We start from the raw sequence: 26,956 nt of genomic DNA, 5'->3' as shown, positions 1-26,956 counted from the left end.
AAGGAAAGGGAAGAGTTTTGCAATATCAAGCTTGATGCTGCTTTTAGTTTTCTTACCGACATACCTGCAAGAATTTTCTGAAGATGAGATTTACTGAAGACTGATCCACAGGGGTTAGAAGGGTTGTTAATAATAATGCAACTGGTCTTATCATCAATTAAAGATTCTAGCTGTTTCAGGTCAATTTCCCAGGATTCTTCAGGCTGGAACAAAAATGATTAAATTAAAAGAGTGAGGGCTCTAAACTAGAAATAATGTTTCATTGCAATAATCAATATAATATCTTTTCATTATATATATAAATCAATAAGATTTCCATCTGTCAGGCATCCATCCATGCCGATGCACGGACACAATGTTGCCAAGCATCCACAAGAGGTGAGGAGGGGAGGGGGGGTGTCCAATGAAAGGCTAGGGGTTGACGTAAGATAATAAACCGTGTACCGTACATTCATGTGTCATGTCGTCTGGTGTCCACAATAGGGCTGGGAGATGCCACCAAATTGTTCACTAAGTGCAGTGTCTGTGAATGCTGATCTCTGCTCTGCTATTTTCCCAGCTTCTCTGACTTTCTCTTCCTTTCGGGCAGCTGAGCAAGTGTTTGAGATATACTATATTTGTGGTTAGTAGAACAGTGGTCTGCCTTGGGATGTGCAGTATTGTTCATAATGCAACTCAGTTCTGTTTTCTTTTTCTCCTTTGCTACTACCTCCACGGGGACCAGAGTGTGTCCTATAACTCACCCTGTCCTTTCAATTAGCTTGTTGATTTGGTAGACGTTTATTGATGTTGTTTTACTAGCCCAGCACACCATAGAGTAGAAATTTGCCCTGACCATTGAAGTGTTATAAAGGATGTCATTACCCACATTAAACGAACACAGTCTCCTAAACAAAGCCTGCTTTGCCCTTTACAGTTCCTCTGTGTTCTGAGACCAGTCCAACCTGTCATTGACGTGGACCTTCCAAGTGGACCACCTCTACATTCACTCCTTGAATAGTGATCAGGCATAAAGGTTGTTTGGTGTGGTGAAAGTCAATGACCAGTTTCTTGGTTTTGCTATTGTTAGGTTGCAAACAATATTTTTGCACCAAGAAACAAAGCTCCTGTACTCTGTTTCATCCTCCTTATCAAGGCACCCCATAAGTGTGGAATGGTGGCTCTGAGGCTAAGGATCTGCATTGGTATCTGGAATATTGCTATTTCAAATCCTTGTTACTTCCAAAAGAGATCTTACTCTGTTGGGCCCTTGAGCAAGGCCCTTAACTTGCACTTGCTCCAAGGGGTGCTGTACAATGGCTGACCCTGTGCTCTGACCCCAAGGGGTACGTGTAAACTAACAAATTCCTTATACAAAAAGTTGTATAAGGTGAAATAATGAACAAAAAAAAAATGCAGAATCATCTTAGAATTTCTGCAAGTTATTTTACTGCTACTGACTGTTTAGAATTTGTGGAACAGACACAATTTTACTAGCATACTGTATAATGAACAATGTCTTCATTTATTATATGGGAAATGAAAATTTAATGGACCATCTCACACGAATGAATCAGTAACATCCACTCAACAACTCTGAGGTGTGAACTCACAAACTGCTGTTTGGGGAAATGTGGCCACTAACAGCCCCCTTTCCTTCATCTATAACCAGGAAGACAAAGCCTGCTGACATTACTTCTGATTCATCCCCCGAGGTTCCACTTCTTCCTCCCCAAGGGCTATTTAAAAAGCAGAAGTGCCAGAAGTCAGCATTAATTCATAAACCCGATTCAGAATAAATATGGCGCTAAAAGAGATCCACAGAGGGAAGCCTAGAAAGAGATGTAGCGCTGGACGAGCAACATCTGTAATACTTTTTCACTATTTGGACTTATTTCCATATACTTTGATTCATTAAATGGTTCACCAGGTACTCTCCAACTCCTTATCATTTCCTTCTTCTTCTCATATTATTACAATATATGTATTTATATAAAACTTTAGAAACACCTAATGGAAAAGTAGTAATTGGGCAAAGTCTTGGCCTTCTGTGGTTGTTGCCATTTTCAAAATGTTTATGAAAACATCTGTAAATCAGTTCCAAATAATTGGGATTTTCTTTGTGGTTACCTTCCCCACTGACTTGTTAGTGACATTCTAAACAAGTGTCCAGAAAATATCCTTTAACTTAACTTCTTGTATCTTAATAACCTTGGAAACATTTTCATATTAAGAAATTGAACACAATGCTTCTAGCTGCAAGCTTCAAAGTGTGTGGAATAAAATAGAGCACATCTTTATAGGACTCATAAGATCTGAAAACTCTAACTTATGAGCTTCTGATAATAGTTATCAAGATTTATTTTTATTTCTTCTGTTTCTGGGAGAGTAATCCAACAGTGTAAATCAGCTTATTTTTATATAGCACTCTTCACAAACTATAGCCCAAGAACACTTGCACGTATTGTGATATGGACGCTATATAGTGCCCGACCCGACACAGACTCACACTGAGGCACGTGTAAAACACTAAGAATTTTTATTTTTCTTCACCTGTGGGGCACGTCTTCCCCATGAACCCCACAGGCAATATACAGTCCCAAAAGCACTTTAAGGCAACACAAAACAATTTTCTGGCGGCGGCGGCACTACTACTACTACTACTACTACTACTACTACTACTACTACTACTACTACTACTACTACTACTACTGACTCTGGCCCTTGAGTAGTGGCTGCAGGCTCTTTTTGTAGCCCTCCCGGAAGTGCTCCAGGTGATAATTGACGTAATTAGGCTGCACTTCCGGGTGTGGCTGCATTCCAGCCCACAGAGTCTTGTTAAGCCATGCAGCTCCTCCAGATGGTGGCCACGGAGCCCAATAGGTCTGAGTCCTGAAGTCCCACACCTGTGGCCCCGCTGTAACCCAGGAGGGCTGCCATCACGCGTTACGGGGGACGTATAGTGCATCCCATGGCTGCTCCCCCGGAACCAGTGTTGAAGGTATGTCCCGGCCGTCACAGTATGTATAGCTAAAAAGTGATATATAGGAAAAATAAACACTAATTCTAAATACAAGATGGATGATGGCTGCCCTCCAGGAAGCAACTTCTAAAAAAGACTTAGTGGTTTGTATTGATATAACATTCTCATCATTTAAACCAGGATGGCCCAACTCCAATCCTGGAGGGCTGCAGTAGCTGCAGATGAAAACAGGCCATTCAGCCCAAAAAAGCTTAATTCTTCTAAAAACAACAGCTAGTCAAGTTTTGAAGGTCCCTGAAAGCACCAAATGTTTGTGCAAAATTAACCCATAAAATGTTTCTAACTGTGTGCCCGTGTTCTTGATTAACTCATTTTAAAATAACAGTTTTGATCTACTATACATAATTTTAATCACTTCAACCATGTCATCTTTTAATCTTAAACTGAAAAGGCTCAGCTCTTTTAATCTTTTCTCATAATTCAACCCCTGTAGCCCTGGAATCAACCTAGTCACTCTTCTCTGGACTTTTTCTAATGCTGCTGTGTCCTTTTTCCAGCCTGGAGATCAAACTACACTCAGTACTACAGATGAGGTCTAACCAGTGCATTATACATGCCTAACTACAGACCAGTTTCTGCTGCTAATTGACTTATTGTCCCTTTATTTCAATTGACTTTCTTTTTGAGACACTTTCTTTTTTCCTTAATTTGTTACCAAACAATAATGAGTGAGCCAACCAGCTAAACCTGGGGGGTATTTTTCGTACGTCGCTTAAATCATCCGAGATCAGGTGCCTCATCTTGGATAAGTTAATGCCGGTGACACTGATCCGGGATAGGTCGGTTTTTCAAATGCAGCCATGAAGTAGATTAGTCTAGCTGGATCTAATCATACGAGATGAATGCGCGCGCCCGCGCTGAGTGAAAAGCCCATGTATATTGAGTCTAGAAAACATGATCAGCAAGTCTTTGATAGGCTGTAACAAAAGGATGAAAGAACGGGCGCATTTTTTTTTCACACATGCGGCGCAAGACCTTTTATTCGAAGGACATGAAGAATTTCAAGATTTAATATGCACAAGGGGTAACACTGCAAAAGCAGCCCAGACCAGAAAAGACGGCTGGCAAAAAGTGGCCGACAAATTAAACGCTAAGTAGTGTGCATTGTACTTACTGAATGCAGTGTTTCATTTCCTATGTGTCAGATTAATTATTATTTAATATGTCATAATTCCAGATCAAACGTGAGCACAAGGGGAACATGGGAACAGGTTAAAGTGAAGTACAAGAATATACTTCAGACTGGTAAATATTGGTATATAACTATTTAAAGAATTGTTGACATAAATAATCATATATAATATAAAAAACATTAATTGTAAAGCTAATAAGAAAGCAGACAAGCAAAAAACAGGTGGAGGTCCACGCGGTCCAGACCTAACCCCTGCAGAAGAGTTGGCTCTCCAGCAAAATGCCCATCGCCCTGTTTCTGAGGGCATTCCAGGAGGAAGCTCCTCCTCAGAACCAGTGGCAGGATGCAGTGGTCACTTCATTTCAGATAAAGGATGGTCATTGCATATATTTGTCCTCCATGTGTGCCATAGGTATGTTCCATAGAGCCCTCTTTTTTGTTGGGTCAGTTGCAGGGAATGTCATATCCCTTGAACCTGTGTCTGACCAACGAGATATTGACGAAGGTCAAATATTTCATGAAGACACTGTGTCTGATTATTCATCAGGAGGAGAGGTACATTTTCCAAATAATGTTTGATCAGACTCCACTCTGATCAGTCCCATGTGCCCCAATCACATTTGGAAATCCTGGTAATGAGAATGTTAGGCTGATTGAGATTCTTCATGGAACTGTGGGTGTTTTAGCCTGTGTATTACCTACCTGCAATGGCATGAAATGCCTCTTTTATTGTCTGCACACGCAGGTGTCCAGGAAACACTATGAAAACCCGAAGGAAATATTTCAGAGCCAAACAGACTTTACGAATTGCCTGGCAAACTGCACTTTTAGTTAGATTTTCCGCATCGCCTACAGTATATAAAAAAGTGCAAAAAACCTCAAAGCAATGCATACTGTCTGTGTGGTTGTGAGAGCCCGACTTCGCTTAGTTTGACTTCGAATATAAGGTGCTAATAAATCTTTGTGGTACAATATTCCCCCTCGGCTAAAGCGGTATCTTTCGAAAAGAATTTCCTCTGGGAGCAATAAAGGATCTTGCCTATCGCGCAAAACCCTCTATATGAAATTCTCTTTGTATAATTTGCGCACCAATATCAATTGGTCGCTCATTCATGAACGGCGAAGCCATGACTGGATGACTTCCAGGCACCATCACTGATTACGTGTGTAAACTAATCCTTGTTTACGTAGAACAAATCTGCTCTGAGCAGGTTTGAGGATTAGGAAGTGTTGCTATGACAACACTTCCAGCAAGAGTTTCGAAAAACCGACAGATCCAGGATCAGGCCAAATCGTCAACAATTACATCCGGCTAAACGACTAATCCACGTATGAAAAATACCCCCCAGAGCCTCAAACTCCAACAAATTTTCCTCAAATCCATTTCTTAATTAGAGACCAATTCCTCTAAATTAATTTCATGGCTCGTTGGTGCACTCATTCTGCCACAGCAGACATTTCTAAAGCTGCAGATTTTCTTTTGTTTCTCAGGGCACCATCAACAATGTTGTGAACCAGACCTTCACCTTTCATTATTTTATGATACTGATGGGCACAGGTTACTGGTTATCAGTTGGCTCGAACACATTTCATTATTGTTTAATTGCTAATTAAGAGAAAGAATTATAGGCTCTGAGTCCTAAAAAGGAAATCAGTTAAAATTAAGGTAACAGAAATTGGTTAGCAGCAAACATTTATCAATAATCAAAAAAATGGCTGGAATGAAAACCTGCAGCCATTGCAGCCCTCTGGCATCTGAGTTGTCTAGGCAATGTGCATAAGCAATCAAATGTCAAATACAATGTTAGATTATATTGTAATTGTTAAAAACTATTGAATATAAATCAAAGGATGTTATGTGAAGACTGTATTATGCAGTGGTGTGACCACATTTGGACTACTGTGTGCAGTTCAGGACATCGTATCTGGAAACCATGCAGAAATGAGCAATGAAGAGCACCCTAGAGTAGAGCATGTCCTACAGTGTGAGGCTCAGATAATGAAATGTCTTTAGTTTTGAGCAGAGAAGGATGCATGGAAGCATAATTCAAGTGTTCCTAATTCTCAATGGTATTGATAAAACTGATCCAGTACTCTATCAGTCAGTGACCCTGGTGAATAGTGAATCAGATACTCTAGGACACATAGGAAGATTAAGGAGAAGTGCATTTAACACTAGAGTTTTTATCCTCTTGTCCTTCCTTGCCATCTAACCATAATTTGGCATTAAGCTGGAAATTTTGATTCTCTGCTGTTATAATAAACGGTTCTTTAGTTTTTACTTTCTTTTGTAACTCATTTGAGCTTTTATCAAAGTAAAGCATTTTGAGACACTTTTGTGTATGAAAATGTGCAATATAAATTAAAGTTGTTGTTGTTAAAACAGAAGTCCAGACACACGTGAATCTGGAGCAAACAACCATTTTCTGAAGCTGAAGCAGGAACCTTTGCAACTTTCTGAAAGCATATGAGATAATGGTTTACATTTAGCTATTAGTTAACCAAATGGGTTTGACTGACTGAGTAGTGTTTTGTTATGTGTGAAATTCTTATATTCTTTAATGCTTTAACAAAATGTAACATACTGTACATTCTTAAAACTGTTCAATCCAATAGGGGGTATGGGGGACCTCAGCCTATCCCTGATATTCAACAACAAAACAGACAACATTTACAGTATGTGTTCACCTTAACAAAAAGGACAAGTATCTGTTTGTGTTCATCTGATTGCCATGTCTCTGTCATTCCAAGAGATGGTGCATCACAAGCATTTGTAGTAATAAAAAGCATTGCATTTGTCATTCCAACAGATGGCACATCACAAACATTAACAGTGCTTTTACGAATCCTATACCAAATGGCAAATAACACAAACTTATGCATTGCATGGTGCACTGCAAACATTGATGCTGAGGTTTCCATTGATTACTTAGATTTCAACACTTCTTATATGAGTAGCATAGCTAGTTACAGTATACATAAACCTACAAGTTACATTAAAAATGCAGTAACACAGAGCAATTTCAATTAAATATTATAACTGATTACATTCAGTCTCCATATTGTGTAATTAACATTGCTAGATTTTACAATAAATGGACAAAACGGCTAATGAAATAAGCTGGTATTTGGTAACTGATATAGACAACAAAATCCAAAGTTTTTTTTTATCATGAGTAATTATTTTCTGTATGTTACTTTTTTTAAAATCTTACCAGTAAATTGTATAGTTTGACATCAATGCCCATGGACAAAGCTAATGTTTTGTATAGAGAGAATCCTGGACAAGGCACAAGGATGTTGTCTCCTGGGTTGCACAGCACACCAATTGCCATTTCAATAGCTTGACTACATCCACTGGTTAGGATGACATCCTACAGATTGGAGAAAAAAAATAATGATATCAGATATACAGAATAGAGCGTGATTTGAGTACTGTAGATTCTTTCTTAGTGTGACTCTTGTATATTTACCAGACTCAGTTATCCAAGTGACTTGATTCAAATTATGGGCAACAAAGAGCACCGTCATCTCAGACTCTGATTTAGTTCTAATTTTGTGTCTCTATTGTTTGGATTGGGCCTATTATACCTGTGCCTATATGTGTTTCTGCCACCCATTCTGATCTTCTCACACTGTCCCAGTATATTAAGTGTTTTGACATCTCATAAGTGGTCCATTTTTAGTTTATGCATTATATCAATGATACTAAACTGGAATAAATTGTGTTGGATTAATAATAAATTCAAATGATTAACCTTTTTACAGCCAGAACAGCAAATTCCTGCTCTCTTCTGGCCATTTCTGATATTTTGAAACCTTAGTGTGTTAACACAGACCCTGTGAAAGACAATGAGATTTGGATGGAACATTGACTTACAAGATCTTACTGAAGGAGAATTAATGTTGGACAGGGAAATGAGAAGTGCCCACCCAAAAAGGGTGGTTCAATGAAAAATGAGTTAGAATAAAACTGCCATTTTGTTGCCTTCCCTGTATATCCAATTGCACACCCTAGGATGGCATCCTAGTAATATACTGCCTTACTGTGAATATTTTAAAAAGAAATTTTTGAACCCAATCAATAAATAAAACAAGAATGGTAGTAATTACAATGTAGTGCTATTTTGGCATGTGACAATGTTTTGTGACCAATATTGTATTAATAAAATTAAAAGGTACTCAACATGTCAGAACATGAAGCAATCAATATCTAAAACAAAACCTCAATGGCAGCATGCAACTAACTTTTAAAATGCAAGTATCAGAGAATTATTTGAATATGAGTGTTCATTTCTGAAAGTGATTTTCAATAGTGCTCACTATGAAAGGATGACTAATTTGTCACTGAACTGACTCATAATGGCTGAGACTAAAAAGTAACTCCCAGAATGGGTGGCCTTCCAAGTACAACTCATACCAGCTTCCTACACCGCAGTGACTACCAGTTTCACCCCAGACACTAGTTTTTATAGCAATATGTTACTATTAGTGTCCCAGGAAGACTTCCACCTATTAATATCAGGACTGGATCTGGCTAATCATAAGTCTAAACTGGGTAGGCTTGGAATGTAAATAGATTTTCAAGTACTTAGCACTTCCAAATCTAAGCTCCAGGAACCCGAGTTTGATTTCCAGTATAGTTTACTCTCTGTGTGGCATTTGCACAATTTCCCAGGATTTATTAGAGTCATATTCAGGGTTTGTTTCAGCCTTGTCTTCGTTGCTTCCAGAACTTGTTCTGTTTCCCTGTGACCTAGTACTATAAACAGTGTTTTCAGAAAATGGATGATGTTCTCCTAAAAAGTTGCAGCAATGATCTGAAATGAAAACCAGGTGACGAAGTATAAGACAGAAATACACAAGGTTCTTAACCAAGAGATCAGACCAGTCTCTTGTCAAGCCAAAACAAAACCCTAAATTGAAGTCAAAATAGCATAACCAAAGAATCAAATCCCAGGAACAGTAAAGTTGGACAATAGACCGTTGAACGACAAAGTGAAGTGTGCAGCACAAATTTTATAAAGTCACTTTGCTGATGTCACAAATCGCGACCATCGACCTGATCACCATAGTGACACAGTAACAACTGCATCACAAAATGGCAGTGCTCACAAGAAACAAAACAGCGTCAGAAAAAGACACATATGAAAGTGGAAAAGAAAACTAACATCAGAATTGAATTCAACATCCTAATAAAACATCATACTTAAATAATCATTTGCAAATATGCCTCCAAACAGGAGAAAACATTATAAATCAAACACAACCAAGCTCAGCAATAAGACCCCTCACTGCTACTGATTGTTGTGGTAGATTTTGAATATTTTTTGTTTTAAAAAAGACATTTTTTCTCCATACTGTGAGGTACTTTTTATAAGTTATGAATCATGTAGATTCTGAATTTATTATTATGTTTAATTATCTCTAAAATATTCTATATATTTTATATATTACATTTTGTATCTGTTTATTTATTTTGAGCTATGTTCATTTTTTGTTAACATAATGATTTTTTTACATTGTAATGCCATTTTACTTTTAAAATTGTCACTATTTTGTAGTTCCATCATCAGGGACACATTGGTCAAATGTCTTGGTGTGTTCACGAAGGTCATGTGCTGTGACATCACACACAAAAAATGAAAGTTCAGTAGCCACTTCATTAAACCTTCATTCCTTCATTAAAATCTTATCTGCTCCCATTGGTTCTGGAAATCATTGCTTGTCTTTTCTGGCCAACAACTGTAGTTGAGCATTTGGGTTCGAACAATTTTGACTGTTAACCCATTTCCTTGATAAACAAAACTTGATTCATATCGGGGGGGGGGGGGGGGGGGATTTGGCTATTTAGAGAAGCTCAATAAATAAGTAAATAAATAAACACTTAAATATTATAAGAAACAAAAACACACAAGACTTACTAAAGACAAAGAAAACTTCTGAGTTGGGGAAGAGCGTATATAGTCTTAGTGAGGGATTGTCCTTCTTTAGGAGTGTCATTCTTGTTTATGATTTTTGTCTTCTGATCTTTTTATTACAACTGTTTCATGCCTGTTTCCAGCCAGGCCTAACACTAATGTACAGTTTATATGAAAACCAATAGAGTGACTAAAATTTCTTAGCCAAAAATACTTATCATGTTACCAATGCCGATTAACATGGTATGACATCTATTGAAAAGCAAAAAATCTTCATATTCAGAGAGAACTGCTGTGCATCAACATACTGTACTGTTTGTACAAGAGCCAGCCAAATTACTGAAACTAATTGAAAGTCAAAATATTATCATTTTTTACAAAGCAGAAAAGCCACAGGCCCAGATTGCTATCTGACAGAATTTTATAAAAGCTGTTTATTAAATTTGTCCTGCTAATGCTAGTTATGTTTGAGGACAGAAATTATTTGTCAGGAATGCACTTGTAATTATTATTTGACATTTTTGCATTGATTTGACATGCTATTAATCAGTATTAACTATGGTTTATGATTTTTGTAAATCAGTACATGTAGGTGTCCTTTAAAATGGACATCTAACCAGCAGAAACAGTGATCATTACCATCTCCTAAATCACTGCATTGCTAATTTCTGTCTGTCCTATTCTCTCTGGGTGTAATGATTGGATTGCCTTTGTTTGATTTTTTTGTTTGTTTAAGTATATGCAAAGAGCTATCTTATAATTAACTTTTTTCTCACATAGCGTGTTGAACTGGGTGGTATGGCCTTTATGTGTGATTATGAATTATTGTATTTCTTTTTTGGTCCCATTGTACTGGTTGCATTTTTGATGGGATTTTTTTTTTTTTTACAAATTCTAATATAGTTTTAAAAATCAATAAAAAGTATCAAAGTTTTCCAATTTACAACAATTATTCACTTTCCTGCTTGATTTTATAGACAAGTATTACAAACAAAAGTTTACATTAATGTGGTGAAGTATGTAACTGTATGTGAACAATATTAGGATGTGTAGACATCAAGTTAAAAAAGGATGTACTGAGCTCTTGATTTCTTAGCAACAATTACTTATTGCAAAGATATACTATTTCAGTAAAGAAAACTGCATTACCATGGCATCCAGGGGTGCTTCTGGGCCGGTATAATAGCTGGCAACAACCTCACGACTGCTTTGGTACCCTACAAATCAAAAAATAAATAAGTAAACCAGGTAAGGGCCATCTTGATTCCGATACCTGGTACTTGCTGCATAAATGCAAAGTAAGGAAATACAACTGAAAATGTGAAATATGCTTCAATATTAGGTCACCTTACAGCTAAAATTGTCTTAATTTAGATATATAGCTCATATTCATTTTTTTGTTTGCCTGTTGTCAAGCATGGCACCACTTTAATGTGTCTTGTCTCTTCTTTCTCTGAGAAGACGTCCAATGAGGGTGTTTAACCCACTTCCAGCCTGACACGAACAATAGCTGCTGCATTGTGCTTAAGGGGCTAACGTCTTGTTGTCCTTCCACTTGATCACAATCATTTTGCTTTTTTGTTATGCACCTACTTGCACAGTGAACCTTCAGGCAACCAGATTCACCAGACATATCACGATGATTCAGTCGCACAGTACCATATGCATCAGTCTCACTATCTATGTCAATGTATGATGACCAATTTACATTACTCTTGCTTGATTCAACTAATGGTTCAGTTTCACTTTGTTCTAAAACTGGCTTTAAACCCTCTCATTTACACGCCATTGTGTTTTGGTTAAAGGCACAGCCCCACTCATGAATATTGATGAGTTACCTTAAAGTTTCAAAATGCATAATACTACATGATTTTTTGCAGCATAATGTTATTTACTTAGCATTTATGTTATTACTAGATGGGAACAGAGTACTGTCCCAAGAGTTTTTCAGGCTTAACACTGTAAAACAGGATCATTATCGTCACCCCAAGCCTGACTTGAGCTTAACTGTAATAACATATAATTACTTGGGTTAATGGTTAGTAGGTTAAAGTGTCTTTAATGCATTTGCTATAAGTGCACATCTTGCATTTCAGTCAATCTTTAAATCAATGAGCCAGACCTTTTAGGTGACCATCTGATTTTCAGATTGTGTGGCCCAGTGGCTGAAGTAGACTGGTAATGTGACAGTTCAGTTCCCGATTTACTACATGACAATGAGCTAGCTTTTAAAGGCAGTGATCAGCATGAGCTTAAGCACGTGCAGAAGGAACTCTGAGTCCAGCAAAGCAGTGGGTCCAGATAGAGTATCGCCACGACTGCTGAAGGCCTGTGCATTGGAGCTGGGGAGTCCTCTACAGGAGTATCTTCAACCTGAGCCTGGAACAGGGGAGAGTCCCGAGGCTTTGGAAAACATCTTGCATCACCCCAGTCCCAAAGGTATCACGTCCTGGTGAGCTGAATGACTTCCGGCCTGTCGCCCTGACGTCACATGTGATGAAGACCATGGTGCAGCTGCTGCTTCACCACCTGAGGCCACAGGTCCGCCACGCCCTCGACCCTCTGCAGTTCGCATACCAGGAGAAGGTGGGAGCGGAGGATGCCATCAACTATATGCTACACCGATCCCTCTCCCACTTGGACAGAGGCAGTGGTGCAGTAAGAATTATGTTTCTGGACTTCTCTAGTGCCTTCAACACCATCCAACCTCTGCTCCTTAGGGACAAGCTGACAGAGATGGGAGTAGATTCATACCTGGTGGCATGGATCGTGGACTACCTTACAGACAGACCTCAGTATGTGCATCTCGGGAACTGCAGGTCAGACATTGTGGTCAGCAGCACAGGAGCGCCGCAGGGGACTGTACATTATCCGGTCCTGTTCAGCCTATATACATCGGACTTCCAATACAACTCGGAGTCCTGCCACATGCAAAAGTTCGCTGACGACATTGCTATCGTGGGCTGCATCAGGAGTGGGCAGGAGGAGGAGTATATGAACCTAATCAAGGACTTTGTTAAATGGTGCGACTATCTATCTATCTATCTATCTATCTATCTATCTATCTATCTATCTATCTATCTATCTATCTATCTATCTATCTATCTATCTATCTATCTATCTATCTATCTATCTATCTATCTATCTATCTATCTATCTATCTATCTATCTATCTATCTATCTAGTCACTTAACTCCCCATTGCTTCAGTTGTAGCAACTTGTGAATGATTGCACTTTGTGTTTTGACAAGTAATTTGCTATTGCTAAAGTCATCAACTTAGAAAAGTACCTTGAGAATACATGTGATATTAAAGTTGAAAGAAGAAGCATAGTGTAAAATGTAATGCACAGCATGATATAAAACAAGATGCACAGCATAATGTTATTTATGAGCCCCAGAGGAGTATATATAGTAAGTGAATTATTGCAGTATATTTTAAAGATTCAAGAACAAATTCTGTATCTACTATGTGTATTTTAAATAAAGGTCAGTGCCTAGAGACAGAAAGACAAAGTATGTTAATTCTTCTAAGACAAAGCAGTCTTCTTTCTTCTATACCTTAAACTGTTTGCTAGGTAATACCAATATTCAAAAGATTACATCCAGAAAGACAACAACATATCATTATGGAAAACTTTGTAAACCACCCATGATATTCAATACATTGACCTTACTTTTACATATTTAACATATTTACCAATAGAAGGAGCATATCCATTATATTTTCCAGAATCTATTGCCTCCTTCATTGCATGTAGTACCTCTTCATCAGTGGGAAGATTTCCAAACACAGTGGGATCACCTTACAGAAGAAGAAAATAACCGTAAATGAAATAACAAACTTACATACACATAATGACACAGTACCAGTTTTTAAAGAATCCAGTAGATATTGTTGCCAAGATTCAAGTTAGGATTCAGTGAAGACATAGTATGAGTTCAAGCCATCGATAAATCAGTCATTGGTGTCACCTTGGAACTATAAACACCAAAGAGAGCTCAGCTGCATATATCTTATAGTAGCAAAATAGTGATGAGAAGAGTCTGACCTCAAAAGGAGCCATATAACTATTTTACTGGATGTATATTTCATAAATCCATTCAGAGTCAGTGGATGGCATCATCAAATGGATAACTAACTAATGTTGTACTCATCCCTACTGCAGACAGCGCTACACACAACACTTCCTGTTGCACATACACACAGACAGATCTCTAGCACTGTAGACTTTACTCAAAGTTTTCCTCCCTTTCTTAGCATGGTGACTAATTATCTGCCCAGTACTGAACAAATGTATCACTTATAAGTCAGAGAAGAGGTACAACTTGGGAATGTTTATCTTACCCTAAAAAGGGATCTGTACCACCCCCACACTTCTAGTGCTCCATATGGGCTTCGACCAGCACTGCTGGAGATATCTTGTACATAGTATTTTATTGGTCACTTCAACCTCTAAAGTAAAAATCACTACTATGATACTGACCTAATAGTACTGGTTGAGGTTTAACCATATGTGTATTTGACTGTAGGATCTCCTTCTGGTTTACATTTCTAAATGTTCCCTGCAATTCCTTCATAGTTGTGGTTAAAAAACTTGCTGCTTGCTATGTCTGGCTAGGGTAACTTTTTCTGCATGCCATCTTTGTTATACTTTGTTTTACCTTGACCACCTTAGCTGTGCTTTGGTAGGTATCCCAGTACCTTTTCCTATAATGTGCCAGTACAATGAGATACCCTACCTTGGTCCTTTAAAATAAAGTACCTTTGGCTTACCAAAGTCAGCATCATGCAGATGAGTATTTGGATGACAGTTACCCTTGATCTTGTTTCCTGTTTGTACTGACACCATGGTCTGCAGTTTACTGGGTGTTCTTCTTAAACCTGTGATTCCCAACCTGTGGTCCTCAAACCACTTGAGGTCTGCAATGCATTACCAGGTGGTCTGTTTCTGCATTATGGATTTGGTTTTAAAAGCTATGATTTTGCTCTGATTCTGTATGGTTTTAGTGATCACATATTATATGCAATAAACAGCCTTATGGCTTATATCAGTGTTTTTTTAACTCTGAATTATGAGCCAAATTGGGTCGAAGAAATATTTGAGACAGGTCGTAATGTGACTATATAATATTCACTCCATCCGGCTGCTGCAAATGTTGATCCACCCACTCCATCACTCCCTGAAGTACACTGGAAATGCGTAAACATGTGATGACAGTGTGCTTGTGACTAGCAGTGGAGGAATTACCACAGGGGTAACGGTAAAGGAGTTAAAGGGGGATGGATCTACCTGTCTAGTGGTGGGAACATTTCTTTAAAAAACAAAACGTTTACATACATTTGCCCATGTTAGCCCATGAAGAAGTCTGGTCTCAGTAATGAGAGTTGTAAGCTAAATGCAGTTTCAGTGGTCAAAAGGCTGGTGCCTCATCGCATGTACACTGCTACCCCACTACTATTTGCAAAGTCTGCTCGAAAAAAATGTTGTAACGGTCGACTCACTCTCCCTAACCGGCAGCTACACCACCATGACCCGTGGCCTGGCAAGCTGAGGATGTTAGACCTGACAAGCTGTACTTCTTCAAATAAACTTCCCCCAATCGACGATCAAAAATAAGCCAAAAGACAAACAATATGTAAAGTAATAAAGTGGGTATATATTAATAAAAAAAGAAATGAAACAAACTCCAAACAATATATATATCACACACCAACCAGCTCTGATATAACACTCAACCCCAAAAGTGACTGACGGAATGTAATAATTAAAAGGTGCAGCAAATAGTTAATATACAACATAAACTCTCCCTTGACTCCACACTGAGCATGAAATCAATGAGGCACACAGAAAACTGCACATAAAAGTCCAGAAGATTAAACGGAAAATTAATAATGTTTGTGAACCTTGTTCAGCTGGAAAAGTGTCCTATGGCAATCATATGTAGATGAAAATAATGGTTTAGTCATCTCCCTAAACAACAAGAAACAGTCTCACCGTGCTTATCCTCGGTACGTCAGTGTAGTCCAGAAACCCGGGGTTTTGTGTTGCAAAGGTAAAGTTGTCAGGCGTTGAAAGTGGCAAGTAGAAAAATGTGTAAATGATCTGGATCGTTGCTGTCTCCTGGCTCTGCAATGAATTGGTTGTATAGTAGAACAGGATTTTTTTTCCTTCTTTTTGACCTCCTGTTTAAATAGTGTCCCAGATGCAGATGATGGGATTGACAGGTGTGAAAGGCGCTATATAGCGCCCGACCCAGCACAGACTGACGCAGAGGCACGTGTATAATAAACAGTCTTTTTATTTTTTCCTTCAGCCATGGGGCATGCCTTCCCCGTGTCCCACAGGCCCAACACAGTCCCACAAGCACTTAAATATAGCACACCAAACAACACTTTCCTTCCACTTTGGCACCACCACTCCTCCCAGGCAACCTCGTCCTCTTCCTCCCGATTCTGGCTTCCCTGAGTGGTGGTGGCTGGCCCTTTTTATATCCCACCCGGAAGCGTTCCAGTTGCTTGACCACCTGGTCCTAATTGCACTTCCGGGTGGGGCTGAAGATATGACCAGCCAGGCTGCTGACTCCATGCAGCTCCCCCTAGCGGCCATCTGAGCCCCCAACCAGGCTGTGGAGGACTCCATCTCCCATGGAGGCATGCACCAGGTTGGGGAATCATCGTCTGCCAGAGAGGCTGCCACCAAGCGTCCCGGGGGAGGTATTGAACTGTCCATGGCTGCTCCCCCGGAACAGATGCAGCAGGGGCATCCCTGCCGGGCATGGGACCCGGCTGTCCATTACACAGGACAAATTATAATGAGGGACTACGGTTCCATGGTGTTATCCTTCCCCCTTTGTTTCCAGGGGAGCATATTTACATAGACACACAGACCATGTAAACAGGACAAAGCTACGAAAGATGGGACTCAGCACAAAATACATTTATAACAATTGTTAATCATGTAGCACTGTTGCACAATGTAATGTCAACTGTGTAGTTCATTTGAAACACATTATACAAAAATGTAAAACTGTATTTAAGACAAAGTAAATAAATGGAATTGATTAATTATTTCTATCACTTTATTCCTTATTTGGTGCAATGAACCAAGTGATTAAGTTAAGGGATTATTCCTACAGTCCTTTCAAAAATGAACACAATCTCCAGCCACAACCATTTTAAAGAATATATTGTATTAACAATATGTTTTCTTTCCAGTTTTCTTTTTTTTTAGCAATTTTCATGTGAGAAATATGCTTGAATGGAAAAAATATCACTGTTTATATTTATTTTATCACTAGCTGTCCCCTGCAGTTCAGCCCACATATTAGTGAAACAGGCCAAACTTTAAAAATTAATTTAAAAAAAAATGTGATTCTGCCCAAGAGGTAGGTAGGTACACTCGTTGGCACTGTATCTGATCGTGTTAAGCTCTGACGTGAGAGCATCCCTATGTGGGGAGAAAAGCATGAGGCCATGATATCTCTGGCAATCAGCAGCTAACCTCTAAAACACACATAGCTCTGGTCTGTCTCTCAAAAACGTCAAACATTACTCCTTAACAATCTGTAGATTATAATGTCTGCTGAACAAACAGGCTTCGCTAGCTGAGTGGAGGCAAGATACTCTCCAACATGTGGCAAGAAGTAGACAGACTCAAATGGAGGCTGGCATGTGAGTGAGGAGGGCCCTGTCCACTTTCCACTCACCCTCAGCCTCTCTCTCGGATTCACACGAATAAATTGCTACCGCAAGCAAACTATGATACTTAGTGCAATAAAAGAAGTCGCAAAATCAACCAGAATTTTCAAGCAAATTATAGAAAAAAACCCCGATCTAAATCCGTTAAGTAGTTCTCTCGTGAAAAGTGGATAGACATACGGGCAGACAGATGTTGGATTTTATATATATAGTATATATCGATATGGTAATTGTTATTTGTCTATGTATGGCTCTGCTGCCCATCATAATACTATTCTTGAGTCCCAGTACGGATTTTCTTATCTGGGTCCTGAGATTATAACGATCAAAAACTCCTACCTTACAGTCAGTATTAGGCTATATATTTTTCCTTCCTCATCAAGACTGACGTGTCACTACTACTCACTTGTATGCACTATGGCGGAATGTTTAAGTAGTGAGCATTTCTTGATTCTGCTTTCTATCAACCCATCTCTTTACAATGACCAAGCAGGTTAAATTATTTCAACTTTTAAATTACACGAACTCAAAAAGTACTCTGTTACTTTTACTCAGCCTGTATGCATGAAACGTCATTTTCTGCTCTTTGGGCTATAAAAACAAAACTTAAAAAACATTTACACGTGGAGCCAACCTTGAGATTCTTTAAATTCTATGAAACCTATTGAAGAACTAGTGAGTAAAATGTAACCACCAAAGCTCTCCTTGAATATTTTGTGATTGTAAGCAATGAATTGTACAAATATATAGTATTGAACCAATATGTATGTAATCAGTATGTATGCAATAAAATGTATGCAGAATTTATTTTTCATTACTATTACCTTACAAAGTTCTTGTCATCTAGCAACTAATTAACATTTTGTGTTATTGAATATTGATATGTATGGGATTCAAACTATAATGTATATATTGAATTTTTTGTTGTGTTAAATATAATAATTTTAGAAATGTCTTTTTACTCACCTGTGTTTGCATATACTATATGTGTAAACCTGTGCTTTAAAAAGCATGGGGTCCTAGAAACTATTGAAATTTTCAGAAAAAAAAATGAAATGTAGAGATGTCAGGTAATTGAAAGGAACCACTCTGAGCATCTTTCTGGTAGGAGGTTTCATTTTGCCGACGTGCTCGCATCGCTTGTGCATTAGCAGCTAAGCTACTTTGTCTTTCTTTGGATGTTTCGTTTTGCCGACGTGCTTGCCTCGCTTGAGTATTAGAAGTGGGGGGAAAAGTAAAAGGGATACCATTTTGCAGATGTGCTCACCTCGCTTCTGTATTAGCGGCTAAGCAAGTGACTTTCTTTGGAGGTTTCGTTTTGCCGACGTGCTCGCCTCGTTTGTGTATTAGCAGCTAAGTGAGTGACTTTCTTCGGAGGTTTCATTTTGCAGACCTGCTGGCCTCGCTTGTGTATCCTTGGAGGTGGAGACCTTATCCAGACTCCACCTCTCACTTCTGGGACTGACACACACACACACACTTCCACATGTAGACGTTTATATACAAGATAAGAAAAGGTTCAGATAAAGAAAAGTTTTTTTTATTTTTTTTATAAAGGGTTAATAGGTCACAGGACAGAATATAAAAGTTGAAATTGCAGAAGATTACATCAGTCAGTCTGTCAGGCTGGATCGATTCAGATCAGAACAGTTCTGATCAGGAAGGGATGATCCAGAGAAGGATTGAAACCCACAGCCTGCAAGCTGCAGGGTTTCTTTTTTGTTGTTGTTGTTGTAAAACGTTCAATCATCGGCTGACCAAGTATCAGCACTGAAAAGATGACAGAAAACAGTGAAAGGAAAACCAGGAGCTGCTACTCAGTTTTGCAGAATGCTGCCAATGGCTTAATACATAAAGGAATAAATATAAAAATGCATTTATTTATGTATATATTTATTTGGATTGGAAAACTATCCGTTATTCAGACACTTTGTTCTCCTATAGGTGACAAGTCATAAATGTAATCTACTAGTTGTATTTCGCTCCCAATTTTAAAGTGCTTTATCCTTAACAGGGTCGTGGAGAGGTGGGGGAATGTGCTGGAGTTCACCGATCCCAGCTAGCATAGGGCACAAGTCAGGAACAAACTTTGGACATGGCGCCAGTCGACCGCTGGGCGAACACACACACAACCCCTGCCACACACTAGGGCCAATTTAGTATCGCCTATCCGAGAAGAAAGCAGAGTATTGAGAGGAAACCCACATATACACAGGGAGAACATGCAAACTCTATGCCTGCGGGGACCCGGAAAGGGAACCCTGGTCTTCTTGCAACGAGGCAGCAGAGCTAAAGCTGCGCCAGCGTGCCGCTCCTATTTGCGATTGTTTAAAAAATGAAATGACACAATGTTCTCGTCGAGTTGTACGGGTCTTTTAATCTATTCCACCTCAGGATAACTGACGCAATTTCTGCGGCTATTAACTTTAAATGTCCCTGTAAGAACGACCCTCTTCATCTTTCACATTATCGTTTGAATAACTTACAAAGCAAAGCGGTTCAAAGATTCTTTTATTGAAAACTCTGTTCAGAGGCGCGATGGAGTCGTATAAACAAAAGACTGTATTGTCAACGTATTTAAATAATTAAATCACTTACTCATATGACCACATGAACCAATGCTCCGCTTGCGTATGTTTTACCTGTTAAAAAGTGATCTATCTATCTATCTATCTATCTATCTATCTATCTATCTATCTATCTATCTATCTATCTATCTATCTATCTATCTATCTATCTATCTATCTATCGAATTCTGTTAAAGGACGGACAATACTGTGGAAAAAGCACAACAATCCTTTCCGAAATCCACACACCCACGTCGAACCTTGTTAATGCAATTCACGGTCTCTTATCCAGTCAACATTAGACACAATTTTAAAATGCGAAATCACAGACGTTTAAAGTATGGAAAGTCTCAGAATATTCCAGAACGCGAAATTTTCTTCCAGTTAAATTACTTTTTGTTTCCATTATAACGATTTCTTGATAAACATGACGGTAACAAAGATTTATAAACACAAAACAGTAAAAGCAGCGTACATAACCTGTGCAACTGTTACATAGGGAGTTTTCAATGCAATTGAATGAACGGTAACAGGGACATCCATAAACGAACGGTAAACAGGTAGCAGAAATGTTGATAACAAACGCGCCATGACGAAATTTTTGAAAACTGCGCAAAAACGAAAACGAGCGACGCTCATACTTAACAGTCGATCTGTATTTCATAAAGCGCCTATCAAACCGCGCACGTGATAACGGTTTGATGGTTACATTACATAACTACTTCAAATTAAATATTTTCCTAAAAGTTTTTTTCTTATTTTGTCAAACTGCAATTACAAAAGCAGCTCCAATAATTTTTATCTTTCCATTTTTAAAGGTTATGTGAATGAAATTAAATGGACGTAAATGATGCGCCGGTTCTCGTTATTTCGAGTTGCACACGTCTGAGCCGATTCGTTTAAATCAAATTTAAATACATATAATCTGTGCAGATTATAACAATATTAATAAAAATGGGAAAACAATAAATACAAAAGTAACAATAATAGCAGACCGTCCAGGTTTGCCTTGCAAACAGTCCTGTCGGATACGTACCTGCACGTCACAAGTCTAAGCAATTTGGAAAATGGAGGCTTGGAATATTACTAGTCATCATCATTATTTTCATCATATTTTCTCATAATCATAGGCCATTTATTCATCCAATATATGTACTCGTTTCATCTACCATATCCCATCAATTTTGGGTTCCGAGCAAGAAATCAGCATTTCAATAATAATCCATATTCTTCAATGTTTTCATATTAAGTGGTGAGGCGGCTTTCTGCTGTTATGCACATAAAATCCGGAATAGCTTGCCAGTAGGAATTCGCCAGGCTAATACAGTGGAACACTTTAAAACACTGCTGAACACACATTACTTTAACATGGCTTTCTCATAGCTTCATTTTAGTTTAATCCTGATACTCTGTATATGCATTTAATTATCATTATCATTCATAGTGGCTCCAAAATCCGTACTAACCCCTACTTTCTCTTCTGTTCCTTTTCCGGTTTTCTGTGGTGGCGATCTGCGCCACCAGCATCTAATCAAAGCACCGTGATGTTCCTACATTGATTTATTAAAGGCCAGAAGCCCACAGGACCATCATCATAAAATTCTTCCATGTGAACCCTGAATACAATGAGGACTGATTGAGGTCATCTATGTTAGGTAGAATGCCAAGAGGGGGCTCTGGCCTGGAACCCCTGCAGATTTTTTACTTTTCGTTTTTTTTTTCTGTCCTCCCTGGCCATCGGACCTTACTTTTATGCTATGTTAATTAGCGCTCCCTAATTTTTTCTCTTTCTTCATCATGTAAAGAAAGCACTTTGAGTTACATTGTTTGTTTGAAAATGTGCTATATAAATAAATGTTGTTGTTGTTATTTATTAATGGTTGTTTTAACACTTTAATTATAGTCCAGACATTTCGCCGATACTGCCACAATTACAACTACCACTACTACTACTACTAATAATAATAATATAATAACATACTGTAATAATAATAACAATAAACCATGCTGAAAACTCTTAATTCACATACAGTATTAAAACATGGGAAAACCACATCACAATGTCCAATTTTCAACGGTCACCGAAATTTCATTTTGGAGCTTTGTCTAGAACTAGAAGTACCTGTATATACATATATTCAAATCCATGTTCTGGAGGTTTATTTCGAGACACCTAAAACAGTGCAGATGAATGAATGTTATCTTTAAAGTACTAGGGTGCTGTACCGTGTTAGCCATTATGAATGTATTAAGAAGTTAAGCAAAATGATACCTTTCATTGGCTGACAAAAAAAGATTACATTATGCAAGGTTTCGAAGTAACTCAGGCTCCTTCTTCAGGCAAGATGTAATGATCATTGACATCTTGCTTGAAGAAGTGGCCTGAGTTGCCTCGAAAGCGTGCATATTGTAATCTTTTTTATTTAGCTAATAAAAGGTATCATTTGCTTGCCTTCTCACTACGATCTTTAAAGATAATTTGCAGCTTTAAAATGTACTTACCAATGGAGAGCCGAATCATACTTTTGTTAGGATTTGGTTCAATCTTCATGCTGTCCACTATAGCTCGTATCGGGTTAAATGTTTTATTGGACATTTCCGAAGCTTTGATGTTCCATTTGGGTTTTCTTATTTTCATTTTGGCAGGTAAGAATCTCCCGTTTATGCTGTCGTGGAGGTTGCCGTTACCGCTAACCTGGATTACATATGCATGATTCTCCATCTCTCTTGGACCTTTTTTAAAAAAAAAAAAAAAAAAAAAAAAGTTTCATTTTTAATGGAAGGATATATTTTTTCAGCACATATTTAATCGCTTCTAAATGATATCGTAAATGGTATTGTAAAATATGTGCATCTTCTTTTAAAGAATTTCACGGAGTAGGTTTTGAACTCGTAAAACTGCATACTGAAGCAGTGTGTTAATTATTCAGAGCAGCTGGCGAAGGTATAGCAATATGAATATGCAAGCACAATAATTTGACTAAACAGAAACAAGGAATTTAAAGAGCATGTGCGCCGTATGACATAAAAGAACGGGTGACGGCATTTAAGAATGACACTGACTTCGTCATACCTGTTGTTTGGAACGAGATAGCACAATTGGCAGACTTCGACCAAAGTTTGAATTGCCGAGTCTGCATATCGAGCTGCTATTTAAACGGATCCACCGAAGAGGGGCCGAGTCACAACTCCATCGGTCATTGGCGGATCCTAAGGGCAGAGCCCCACACCCCCTTACATTAACAGGCGATGTAAAATATTTAGGGAAGACGATTTTATAGAATCCAGAAGGCTAGTGTTTTTAAAAAAAGTCTTTTCGCGTCTGCTGCTAATTGTTTGATTAAAGGACTGCTCGTTTATTTAAGGGTAATTCTTTTAGCAGAGGAAGGGGGTTCGTCCCTAGACATTTTCTGTTGCAATTGCAAAGATAATATATACAGTACATCGACTATGGAAATTAATAGCATCATTTACAGTTGATGGAAATACTGCTTTTCAAATGATTAGACAATCCTTAAACGCCATGCTAAATGTTATGCTACCAATATTTACATTCAATTAAAAATGAAAGCAAATAGTCAATTCCAATTTATGAGAAAGGTAGTGTATCAGTGGAGAGAAATTCTCTGAAGAATGGTGGGGAAATATTCTTGTGACACCATAAGAAATCGTCCAGTTCTGGACAGGGCATCTTACCAGCATCATAGGCCCCTAGGCAAAGTAGTGCACTGAAGCCCCTGTTTTGAAACACATAGGCATCAGAAACATTGTGGATTTCTATACACCAGAGCCCCCGGCCAGTGCCCATTGTGCCCATATGGCCACTTTAAAATACACGTGGCGTTTAGCACAACGATCTCTCGGTAAAACATAAAAGGTTAATCTTTTCCCACAATTTGCCAGCAAGGGCGGCTTGGCAGGGGGGGCTTCCTTTTAAAATTGGTGACCCTATATGTTAAAGACATTTGTCCCAGCAAAGTGCTGCATGGCGGGGTGCTTCCCTACCATTTGCTAGCAGGGGCTGCTTGGTGGTGGGGGCTTCCTGGGTCTCGACTGTTTCAACAGCTGAAAATTTTACATTAAAGGTCCCGAGGTTTTTAGAAAGAGGCACACTCGAGCAGTTTGGTCTTACGATTAGGCAAAGTGTATATTTCATTTTTAGAAAGTCACGTCCATGCGTGGGCATGCAAGCAAGATCCGTGTATATTTCTTAATATGAAACCACGTTTTAGAAATTGCTGGGAAGATAAGTGTTTATTTCTTAATATTAGTTTTGAATTTAGTGTTTATAAAATGAAGCGGCGTGTCTTGAGCTTATAACTTAGAGCGGGGAGTGAATATCGTTTTTAGAAAGGTTCGGCTAGAATCTAGGGCTACTCAAATATAAATTTGAAAGGTCCACTTACTAAATTTCCATTCAGTCTGAGGTCCGGAAAAGTGACGGTCAAATTCCAAATAGAGAACTCCAAAAAAAGGCAATCCCCAAACTTTAGAACTATACACAAAAAAATGACATGGTAGGCCTTTTAGTGTGAAAGGTGACACCTTCTTTGTGCCCCCAGTTGTTTGAACTTGGGCATAAAAGGTGTGAGGGCAAGGCGGAGGCACTGATGTAAATGTTCATTGGTGAGGGTGTTGCGGTATGTGTTTTTCACCATGTTCATAGTGGAAAAGGCAGATTCACAGCAGTACGTTGAGGGAAACATTGTAAGAATTTGAAGGGCCATCTTCTGCAGGAGAGGAACACCTGCCGCAGTAACCATCTTTGTCCAGAAGGTGACAAGGTCACAGTGAGATTCCTGCAGTGCTAGGTTTTCTTGTAGCTCAATTAACTCTGTTTGCAGAGAAGCAGCACTGGCCCATTGGAAGACTTTTGTGGCTTCATTTGAGAATTCTGCAATATTTTTGACAAGAAATGGATTTTCGATGCACAGCAAGACTTGTTTTCCCAAAGGGAAATCTTCAAAGCGAGTTTGGAAATTTTAAATCAGCTTGTCCAGGAATTCAGCATAATTGTGATGGTGATGTTTTCCTGCAGTCTGATCCAAAAGTCTTGGGAAGTGAAGCAGGTCCTGCTGTAAGTCACATTTGAACACCTCCAGCTTCCTCTGGAAAGCACGGACAGCTAACATGAGGTCACACACTGTGCTGTTTTTGCCTTGGAGCTTCATATTAAGGTCATTAAGATGGGAAGTAATGTCCGTTAGAAAAGCAACAATTTCCATTTTCTCGTCATTCTTCATGAAATCCACAAACGGTTTGGCTTTTGCACTCTTCTGATCCAACAGAAATGTCTCCAGCTCTTTCCGCAGTGCCCAAAAACGCTCCAGTACCTTGCCTTTACTAAGCCACCGGACATTGTTGTGAAGGAGCAAATCATCAAATGTTGCATTCACCTCTATTAGAAATGAGCGCAATAAACGATGTTGCAAAGCAGAGGATGCTCTCAGATAATTGACTAGTTTCATGACTGTTGTCATGACTTCTGAGTACCTTTCTCCAAGGCTGGCACACAAAACCATCTGGTGAATTATGCAGTGGTATGCCATGAGGTCAGGGTGGTGAGTTCTCAAGCGTGACACTAATCCCCTCTCTTTCCCAATCATACATGGTGCGCCATCAGTAGCAATGGAAACAACATGCTTCAGGTCTATCGCTCTGTCTCTAAGCATCTGTGTCACTGCTTCATAGATATCATCCCCCCTTGTGTGTCCATGGAGGTTTGTGAGACCCAAAACATCTTCATGAAATTCTCCCTTTACTTCATCAAAAAATCTGACAAAGACCATGAGTTGTGCATTGTCCGTGATATCTGTGGATTCATCCACAGCCAATGAAATGAATTTGGCTTTTTTTATAGCAGAACTAAGTTGTTCAAGCAAATCATCAGCGAGTATTTCAGCTCGTCTTGCAGCAGTGGAATCAGAACAGGGTATTTGGTTTATTTTCTGGATTATTTCATCCTTTTGAGTCCCTTCAAACAGAGCAGTCACCACTTCACTCATACACTCTTTGACTACTTCAGCATCAGAGAAGGGTTTCTTGTTTTTTCCCAGGACCCATGCTACTCTAAGTGAGGCTTCTGTTTCCCGCTCCTGTTGTGTGGCTGATCTAACTATTACACTGCTTGTAGCTTCATATGATGATTTCAGCTGGTTTATTTTTATGGTCCTTACCTCTGAGTTCTGAGCGTAATTTTGTTCGAAATGTGCATGCTTGGTTTCATAATGCGTTTCACATTACCACTTTTGATTATTGCTACCGTCTCGTTGCAGATTAAACACATTGGTTTTCTGCTTCCCACGGGGAGCACGAACGCATATTTTTCTATCCACTCACTCTTAAATTCGCGGTTTTCAAAATCAACTTTTCTTTTCTTATCAATGTACTGTCTTGAGCCAGCCATCTTCACTTTCAGTCAGCAAAAAAAAATTCAGTTATCGAAATTTGCACTGCCTGCGAGTGATGAGACTGCCTGTTCACCGGCCTGACCCAGAGCACGTGACCGGTACATAAATCTGGCTGCCGTGAATGAGCGAGCGAGCGAGTATTGGGGGGGAGGCGGGGAGTAGTGGGAACGATACTGTTACAACTGGTGTGATTGGACATAGAT

The 26,956-nt window shown here is 38.9% G+C and overlaps 1 protein-coding gene across 2 annotated transcripts in view; it reads right to left on the bottom strand.

Moving 5' to 3' along the window:
* The window catches only part of tat (tyrosine aminotransferase), a 49,725-nt gene extending 26,172 nt beyond the window's left edge, over window positions 1–23,553 (bottom strand). The window contains exons 1-6 of one of the 2 annotated variants that reach the window (XM_028810170.2): window positions 23,417–23,553; window positions 22,846–23,076; window positions 13,775–13,879; window positions 11,225–11,292; window positions 7,370–7,528; window positions 65–203 (exon numbers count right to left, since the gene is read on the bottom strand). In XM_028810170.2, the coding sequence (XP_028666003.1) occupies window positions 65–203; window positions 7,370–7,528; window positions 11,225–11,292; window positions 13,775–13,879; window positions 22,846–23,076; window positions 23,417–23,483 (769 nt within the window). In that variant the 5' untranslated portion in view covers window positions 23,484–23,553. The remainder of the gene's footprint in view (window positions 1–64; window positions 204–7,369; window positions 7,529–11,224; window positions 11,293–13,774; window positions 13,880–22,845; window positions 23,077–23,416) is intronic. The other variant, XM_028810172.2, reaches the window with a different exon arrangement.
* Window positions 23,554–26,956: the final 3,403 nt, after the last annotated feature.

The sequence above is a fragment of the Erpetoichthys calabaricus genome, chromosome 9, assembly GCF_900747795.2.
Source record: "Erpetoichthys calabaricus chromosome 9, fErpCal1.3, whole genome shotgun sequence".
Taxonomy (NCBI): Eukaryota; Metazoa; Chordata; class Cladistia; order Polypteriformes; family Polypteridae; genus Erpetoichthys; species Erpetoichthys calabaricus.
Note: the sequence above shows the minus strand (reverse complement) of the source record. Positions and strands in the feature narration are given on the sequence as shown.